Source organism: Bison bison, unplaced genomic scaffold, assembly GCF_000754665.1.
Source record: "Bison bison bison isolate TAMUID 2011002044 unplaced genomic scaffold, Bison_UMD1.0 scf7180017864383, whole genome shotgun sequence".
Taxonomy (NCBI): domain Eukaryota; kingdom Metazoa; phylum Chordata; class Mammalia; order Artiodactyla; family Bovidae; genus Bison; species Bison bison.
Genome location: NW_011494955.1, coordinates 5,916,176 through 5,925,107, shown reverse-complemented (window position 1 = coordinate 5,925,107; position 8,932 = coordinate 5,916,176). Strand labels below are relative to the sequence as shown.

Genomic DNA, 8,932 nt, shown 5'->3' with positions numbered 1-8,932 from the left:
ACGTGAGTCTCAGTGAACTCCAGGAGTTGGTGATGGACAGGGAGGCCTGGCGTGCTGCAATTCATGGGGTCGCAAAGAGTCGGACACGACTGATCTGATCTGATCTGATCTGAATTTATTTAATTTGATCCTTAAAATCAAATTGGGGAAATCTCATTAGGTATTAATATGTCTTTAATATCCCTGTAATAGTTGCTGCTGCTGCTGCTAAGCCACTTCAGTCGTGTCCGACTCTGTGCGACCCCATAGACGGCAACCTACCAGGCTCCCCCGTCCCTGGGATTCTCCAGGCCAGAACACTGGAGTGGGTTGCCATTTCCTTCTCCAATGCAGGAAAGTGAAAAGTGAAAGTGAAGTCGCTCAGTCGTGTCCGACTCTTTGCGACCCCATGGACTGCAGCCTACCTGGCTCCTACAACCATGGGATTTTCCAGGCAAGAGTACTGGAGTGGGGTGCCATTGCCTTCTCTGTCTAATACTTGCTAATACTTGCTACTCTCATGCTTTTAATGAAAGAGAGCAAGCCTCAGCTTCAAAGCTGTCTGGGGCAACAGTTTCAGCCAGAATGTCATGCTTTCTGTTTTCCTCTTATGTATGCCTAGTGATACTGGTTTTACAGCTATGATGCTAATATAAAGCTACCCCTTTTAGCCCCATTTAAGTGTTTGGTGAAATACTAAACAAATCCATTTGTAGATAAATCATGAGTAAAACAGGCAAAATCCTGAAGTTGGCCTGTGAAGGGTTCATGTTTGAGAATCACTGCCACCAGAGTAGTCCTCTGAGTGCACACAGAGGAGAAAGGAGATGGGGAATTATGGCAGGACCGGCCCCAGCCCCCACCCACATTCCCTGAGAGTGGGTGGCAGAGCAGGGGTCCAAGCCTGGCTCTTCCAGGCTCTCCAGGCCCCTGAGGCTAGGGAGTTCAAAGTTTGGGGCCCAGCTCCCCCACTCCTCTCGAGCGAGAGCTGGCCCCCTTCAGCAGGCACTCCATCCTGAGTGTGCTGGAGCTCACACCCGGGAAAGGTGGACAGGGAGTGGAGCAGAAAGGGTCCTGGCCCAGGAGCAGACAGCATGGGCTCTGTGTCGTTTCTCCACTGATTCTCTGTGTGATGCTTCTCTGTGTGTGGCTTCCCCCCTCAGCCCCAAAGCTGTGCTAGGTGCAGTGTGTGTGCTGGCCACGACTCTGAAAGGAAACACAGGGATCAAGACAGGCAAGCAACTCACCACCATGGCTCGAGCCCTGCCAGCTAAGACCCCCTAAAATGATCCCACGTCATATCAGCAGTGCCCTTTCCCCATTTCTGGGAGCTCCACAGGGATTGCCTAGCTGCATTCATCGGGTTGGATGAAAGGATTTCGGGCCTGTAAAAGGCAAGGCAATGTCCCAAATCCAGCTAAAAAAATCTAAGAGGGGAAAACTGGAGACCGGGGAGCCTGGTCCTGTTTGCTGATTCCTTTCTGGTGGCACCGTGATTGCTGCTGTCACATCTGTCCAGTTTGAATGATTTCTAGCGTTGGTTTGCATGCTTTACTATCATCCCCCCTTCACATTACCTGCCTGGCTTCCAGACACATAAGAGTGTGTGTCTCCTCACACAGGAGTGTGTGTCATCCTCCACCAGGCCTCTTCAGACCCCAGCCTTCCTACTTGGTGAGAAACTGCCCTCTCCAACCTCCCTCCCCAGGTAGGAAGCCCTGCCCAGGCTGCCCATCCATTCAAGCCCCAGGCTGGCCACTGAGGACAGAGCTCCCCTGCACTGGTGAGGTTCACAGTGAAAGGCTTTCCTCTTACTCTAACCCTCTCAACCCTCCTCTACACTCCTTTCCTCCAGGAAACCTTCCCTGATTGTCACTACTGTCAACTCCTATCTGTCTCTACCCCAACCCAACCCAGCACAACCCATATGCCCTTCAGTGTCGCACTTACCCCAGCCAGGCCCAACTGGACAGACCCTCACTCAGATTCGAGCAAGCAATCAGGGACAAGGAGTCTCCAGCTGCCTCCTAAGGCCAGGAGAGCCCAGCAAGGATGATGCCATCCACCCACCCTCTGCCTCTGCACACCTTGCTGTGAGCTCCAGTTCTCTCACTCTGCCTGTTCTCGCAGGAGGGCTGGGCTTACTGGCTCCTCTCACTGTTTCTCCCACCTCCACACCAGGTGCGCTTCCTGGAGCAGCAGAACAAGCTGCTGGAGACCAAGCTGCAGTTCCACCAGGACCGCGAGTGCTGCGAGAGCAACCTGGAGGCCCTTTACGAGGGCTACATCCAAACGCTGAAGCGGGAGTCTGAGCATGTGGAGGCTGACGGCAGGAGGCTGGCCTCACAGTCCAACCACATACAGGAGGCACTGGAGGGCTACAAGAAGAAGTGAGTGCATCGGGGAGGAGGCTGTGGAGAAAAGAAATGGGGTGCAATCAAAGCAGGATAGATTTGGGTTAGACCCCTAGAAGAACTTTTCACTAGGAAGTAGAGAGTGACAGAAAGACTGTGGGGAAATTTTTTTCTTTTCTGAAATGGGAGAGGAATCACTGGCAAGTCTGTGCTTCTCCAGCCACCTCATCATTCTGTGTTTATTTTATTTTGATTTATCAAGCATTTATCTATGTTCCAGGTGCTGTGTTGGGCCCTGAAGAGGGGTAAGGATAAGAAAGTAAAGAGAACAGGAAAAGGGGACACCTAAACTAGATCAGGGTGCCGCCACCACCACTGGGGAATTAGCTTCAGGAACAGAAAGGAGGCCTACAAGAATGTGCATGGCACCCACCCTGCCTCTAAAACAGGAAGAACAGTGGGTGACATGGCTGGTTTGGGTGCCCATAGGAGAGGGATGGACAATTTTTGATTCCATGACCACGTCCAAAAGATCCAGTTCCTGGAATGTGTTTGTCTGAGCCTTCCTCCTCTTTGCTTCTCCTCAAATCCCAGCCTATTGAAACTCTGGCCACTGAAACTTGTGCCCTTTTTGTCCCCAGGTATGAAGAGGAGGTGGCCCTCAGGGCCACTGCTGAGAATGAATTTGTGGCCCTGAAGAAGGTGAGTGGCCCCAGAATACACATCCCACAACTCAGAACCGTGGACAGAGGTGGAGGGAGCACTCTGTGATTCAGTGAAGCTAAGTGACTTCCCCGGAATCACACAGCCCAACCTCTCCCCTATTTCTTTCTCCAAATGTCCCAGTGCTCCCTGAGTGGCCCTGGACATCAGAGCAGTGCTTCAAACAGGGCAATCTTCCACCATCCAAGCTAACTCCCACCTGCCCAATGGCTTCCCACCTCCTCCTGCTCTGAGCCTGGCAGAAAACAGGCACTGCATAAATTTTTGTGAACAGAAGAGCACCTGAATGCTTGGGGATGACTCCATCCTTGGCCAGCAATGGTTGGGAAATGCTGGCATGAACAGAGCTGTTGCTCCTCACCTCTTAGGACTTGACTCAGCAACACCGCCCTCAGTACACTGAGACACAGACCAAGCAAGGGTCTCGCCCTGAGTCACATTGGTTTGGGAGCAGAGTTGATCCCTGGGATGACTTCTGACCACACATCTCTAGATTTCTTTCCATAACATTCCAGAGCAGGGAGAAGTGGGTCAGCGTTAGAACTGAGCTATTTTACATTAGATCCTACGTTTCATGATAGTGCCTTCTAGAGGGATCATCCTAGTACCAAGGGGAATGCCTGGAAACATCGGGACCCCCTCTCACCCATACCTGCTCCTGACCCCTCAAAATGAGTAAAGGACTTCACTAACACCATGACACCAGGCACCAGAATGAGCAGCTAAGGAGGGTCCAGGGAGTGCGCCCTCCCTGCTGGGGAGAGCTCTGTGCTGTCTCCCCACTGAGACTCTTGCCCCTCCCTCTCCCTGTAGGATGTGGATGGAGCCTACCTCCATAAGTCAGAGCTGGAGGCCAACGTGGAGGCCCTGACCCAGAAGACTGACTTCCTGCGGCAGATGTATGAGGAGGTGAGGGGCCACAAAGCAGCTGGGCACCAAGGAGGATGGCAGTTAGACACTGGAAAGTACTCGCCACCATTTGGCTCCTGAAACTCTTGGTTTGGGGACATAGGGCAGAGTTGAGGAACCCGAGGCAGGTTTACTGTCAGAAGGTGAAAGGTATAGCTTCGTGTCTTACCTGCCAAGCCCAGACAAACTGGTGCTCCCAGTTAGCATGGTGACAGTTATCACAAATTTCAAGTTCTAGTCCTAGATCCAAAGGATCAAGACAGGAGGCCCTGACTGAAGTCAGGTAAGCAGGCCTCAGAGCTGGACTCCTCTCAGCCTCAGGCCTCTGGTCCTGAGGAGCACTGAGAGCTTCCAGGGTTGAAGGAAGATGTCACCTTTGAACTGAGGTTTCAGACAGTGAGGCTGTGGAAGAAGCAGGGGCAGGGGACAGGAAAGGAGGTGAGAAAGCGGGCTGCCTGGAGGGGGGCTATGGTCCAAGGGGCTCTTAACACTCCCCTACTTCCCCTCAGGAGCTCCAAGTTCTCCACACCCACATCTCAGACACCTCGGTCATCGTCAAGATGGACAACAGCCGGGACCTGAACATGGACAGCATTGTGGCTGAGATCCAGGCTCAGTATGATGACACTGCCGGTCGCAGCCGGGCCGAGGCTGAGTCCTGGTACCGCAGCAAGGTGAGTGGTCCAGCACTCCCTTCCCAGAACAGGGATGCTAAAATCTGAAAGCATTAGCAGAGTGGGGAGGGATGCTGAAAAAGCATTGACCTTTGTCTGGGTGGGCAAGGGAAGGGCGGGCAGCTCTCGGGATGGGGTGCAGATGTGCAAGCTGTGGAGTTCAGTCGGATGACATAGCCTGTGTTTCATGAGCATCTGTGCTTCTCCCCAGTGTGAGGAGATCAAGGCCACAGTGATCCGGCACGGGGAGACCCTGCGTCGCACCAAGGAGGAGATCAACGAGCTGAACTGCATGATCCAGAGGCTGACGGCCGAGGTCGAGAATGCCAAGTGCAAGGTACAGGGTCCTGGCCCACCCCTCAGTGTAGAAAGAGAACAGGGTTGGCCTGAGGCAGGGAGATTGAAGTCAGACACCTTGCCAAAGTGTGGGAAAAGGAGCAACGTGAAACTTCAGGCAGGTCCCCTCCATAGACAATGTTCTCCATTCCCCCTGAATGTGGCTTGTGGGGGCAGGGCTATGGAGGAGAATGGAGTGACCTGGTCTTTCATGGTCTCTGAGGCAAAATGAGGCAGGGGAAATAGCAGTCTGAGGGGCCGGAAACCTATGCTCTCTAACCAGCCCTGCCACTAGCTCGTCACGTGACTTGGGGGGGCCATTTCACCTCTCTGGCCCATTGTTTTAGGTCAGCGATCACACACTGAGATGTCCCCAGAGATTAGTGAATGAGCGAAGCAGGCCATACCAAAGGCACTAGGGTTTGGTAAACTGGAAAGCACAATGGGCAGAGCTCATCAGATCAAACTGAGACAGGCCCTGTGGAAAAGCAGGCCCAGTGTGGCCAGATCCTCGGATTTTTCAAGAGACGCCAGGAATGTGGGTTTATACGTTAAATTTCAAAAAGTTAAGGACACTGTGCCGACATTCCCCAAGAGCACTAATTTGCAACCCCTGACCCAACAAACCAGTAAGGCCCCTTCTTCCCCTGACAGTCAATGGCCAGTGGATACCTGGTCTCTGACCCTAAGTCCAAAAGAAGGAGCCTTAATAACCTTACCCTCCCCCCCAGAACTCCAAGCTGGAGGCTGCAGTGACCCAGGCTGAGCAGCAGGGTGAGGCGGCCCTTAATGATGCCAGCTGCAAGCTAGCAGGGCTGGAGGAGGCTCTGCAGAAGGCCAAGCAGAACATGGCCTCCCTGCTCAAGGAGTACCAGGAGGTGATGAACTCCAAGCTGGGCCTGGACATCGAGATCGCCACCTACAGGCGCCTGCTGGAGGGTGAGGAGCAGAGGTGAGGACCACATCTGTGCAGAGGATGTCTCTTCACCCTCCAACCTGTGTTCAGAGCTAGGAACGTGTCTACATCTTATTTACATCTAATTTGCATCAAGATTATTTGGAGGAGGGAATTTGCTGGTTCTGCTCTCCCCAACTAATTTTTGTCTCTTTCTTCTCCCCACAAGGTTGTGTGAAGGCATCGGAACTCTGAATGTCTGTAAGTAATCTGTACTGTGGGTCCTAAAATAAGAGCCTGGGGTTCCTGGTGGGCAAACTTTTTACCAAATGGCCAAATAGTAAATATTTTAGACTTGGTGGGTCACGCGGTCTCTGCTCAACTGCTCTGCTTGTTGTAATGTGAAAGCAGCCACAGCCATAGCAATAATTAATAGATGTGATTAGGTTTCAATAAAGCTTTATATACAAAGACAGGAGGCCCTCAAGGGGCCACAGCTTAAGACCCTGAAAGGAAGGAGGGGGGTGTGGCAGTGAATGATTGTAATTACTTAAATAGCTGTTCCTGCCTATAGAGAGGGCCTGGTCTGTTTTTCTAGGATGCTTGAGGTTGGACTACAGGAAGGAGTGTCCGGGTATGATGGTGTTTGAGGGGGAAGGGGAATAGAATGGAGGGAAGGGGCTCTGAGCAAGAGAAGAATGGGTGGGGGGACTCTGGCTAGCAGGCAGGAGCAGCTGACGACAGCCTTGCACGAGGACTGAGCCACATCTTTCTGCCCCGCAGGTGTCAGCAGCTCCCGAGGCGGGGTCGTCTGCGGGGACCTCAGCATGTCTGGCTCCCGGCCGGTGACGGGCAGCGTCTGCAGCGCCCCCTGCAGCGGGAACCTGGCGGTGAGCACAGGCCTGTGCGCGCCCTGCGGCCAGAGCAGTGGAAACAGCCGCCTGTTGCGCTTTGCATAGCGCCTTCCGCTTTGTAAACTCACCGCTCCGCAACCCAATCCTACCTGCCTCGGGCGGCGGCGGGTCTGGAGCTTCTGGAACTAGCCGGCTTGACCTGCCCCAACGGCTGCTTTCTCCTCCTGCATCTCTCCTGCGGTTTGTCTCTTCATTTCTTTCAGGGAGAGGGGCGGGCTACTAGCCCCCAACCCCCCAGAGTCAGAATGACCGGTTTCCTCCAGCCCTGGGCAAAGAGCCCATCCAGGCTCGGGCTGCTCTGGGAGCTTGGACGCCCTTGGCTTCTAAGGGACAGACTGGCCCCAGGGCCCCTCGGGTGCCTCCTAAACCCTCCCACGGTGCCCGAGTTTGCGTCCCCGGGGGTGGGGGGAACAACTTTATGCCCCCGCCTCCCTTCCACACTCTCCCTTGTGCTTGGTCTCCAAGTTTCCAATTAAGCTCATGACCCAAATATAACGCTCTCTGAGAATCTCCCTACACATGTGGACTGCCAGCTCCGTTTCTGCCCTCTTCCAAGGGAACAGAGGAACTGTTCTAAGCAAAGAGGGAGAGAGGGCTGTCTCTAAGGTACCCTGCCCCTAGGACCACACTGCACAACCTGAAGGGTGCCTGGGGGTGTCCTGCAGCCCCCAAAATCCAGACACACGGAGGCATAAGGGAGAGCTGGGAGGGAAGTGAGAGGGGCTGCAGGGAGCCAGCAGGGGAAGGGTCTCATCACATGTGGCCGCTAAAACACCAGTGGTCTCCTTCCTCTACTCCCTCACTCCACTCCCACCTGACCATGAAATTTCCTGGTGTGAAAATTCCTGACCATGGGGTCAAACACACAGCCTTCATCTCTTTCCACAAACCAATACTTCCTAGATAGTCCCCTCCAACCCTGCCCCCACACCCACCACCTCCATCACCTCCAGGGCATCCCAGTCAGAGACCTCCTACCTCCCCTCCAGTACCCAAGATATGAGCTGCTGTCCATCAGAGATGGATACTCCCAAGCACAGACCCCCAAACATCCCACACACTCACAGACACACACACCACGTCAGAGACCCTGACATATACAGATACAGTCCCATCAAGCAGAGCCTTAACATACTGATGCCCTCCCCGATCCCCACCCCATCAGGGATCCAGATCCACAGCCCGTCCCTGGGTGAGGCAGGTGAGACAACCCCCTACCAGGGATCCAGACTCTGGGACCCGCTCACCATAAAGTCCTCCCAAACACACACAGACCTCCCCCCACTGCCATCACTCCCACAGAATCCCAGAACCCCTCCAGGACCTCAGACGCACACCATCCAGGGCCCAGGGCCTGGCCAACTCAGCACCAGGAAGGGCTGAACTGCCAGTTGGCTGGTCCACCCGAAACCCAGGCCCGGGGCAGCTAAATGTTTGTGGTCTTCTCACCACTAAGGAATGTTCTCTGACAGCACAGGGCATTGGCAGGAGGAGGGGGTGTGCAAACAGCCCTCCCACCCCCTCAGCAGGAGAGGAGTCCTGTGCCCACTTCCTGGCAGAACCAGAACTTCCAGGGCTTTCTGGCTTGTTCAGGAGAGGAGCTGGAATCAGCCCCAGCCTTGAGAGGGGCCACGGCCTCACTCTAACTAAGAGCCAGTTTCCGTTCAGCAGCACCCCACGTCACCAGTGTGCTCTCCCAGTGCTCTCTAGAGCCCCTCCCTTGCCTCACCTTCCCCTCCGGGCCTAATGAAGCCAGGATACCAGGTGCCAGGCAGGGGCTCATCCAGGCCTCAGAAAGCAGCTGCTTTATTGGAAGCTATTCTGATATCTTTGTTCAAACTGTCTTGCAGTTCTTGGGATGAGGGTGGGACCAGGGTTGGGGGTCTCCTTGTGACTATGGGAGGAGGGGGTATGTATCTCCCCACACCCAGGGCTCATTTGCGGGGGCTCCTGCTTGTGGCGGATGTGGTCCTCATGGAGTAGGCCTTGAGGGGCCCAGGCCCTCCACCGCTGGAGAATCTCAGGGCGTTGTTGCCCATGGTCCCCCCAAAGGTCAGCAGGCTACCAGAGCCACCCGTGGAACTGACCACAGCTGAGAGAGAAGAGAAGAGGTCTCCATCAGTGTGAGGCCCACTACCTGTGCCCCCA

General features: G+C 54.4%; 2 protein-coding genes across 2 annotated transcripts in view; one reads left to right on the top strand and one right to left on the bottom strand.

Annotated features, from left to right (window-relative positions):
- Nucleotides 1–6,237, top strand: part of LOC105001540 (keratin, type II cuticular Hb1-like) — an 11,928-nt gene extending 5,691 nt beyond the window's left edge. Inside the window, exons 2-7 of the mRNA XM_010857872.1 lie at nucleotides 2,161–2,369; nucleotides 2,975–3,035; nucleotides 3,870–3,965; nucleotides 4,475–4,639; nucleotides 4,851–4,976; nucleotides 5,707–6,237. Coding sequence (XP_010856174.1) covers nucleotides 2,161–2,369; nucleotides 2,975–3,035; nucleotides 3,870–3,965; nucleotides 4,475–4,639; nucleotides 4,851–4,976; nucleotides 5,707–5,931 — 882 coding nt within the window. The 3' untranslated portion in view covers nucleotides 5,932–6,237. The remainder of the gene's footprint in view (nucleotides 1–2,160; nucleotides 2,370–2,974; nucleotides 3,036–3,869; nucleotides 3,966–4,474; nucleotides 4,640–4,850; nucleotides 4,977–5,706) is intronic.
- Nucleotides 6,238–8,549: 2,312 nt separating this feature from the next.
- KRT7 (keratin 7) overlaps nucleotides 8,550–8,932 on the bottom strand; it is a 14,172-nt gene continuing 13,789 nt past the window's right edge. The window contains exon 10 of the mRNA XM_010857873.1: nucleotides 8,550–8,876. Within this exon, the coding sequence (XP_010856175.1) occupies nucleotides 8,719–8,876 (158 nt within the window). The 3' untranslated portion in view covers nucleotides 8,550–8,718. The remainder of the gene's footprint in view (nucleotides 8,877–8,932) is intronic.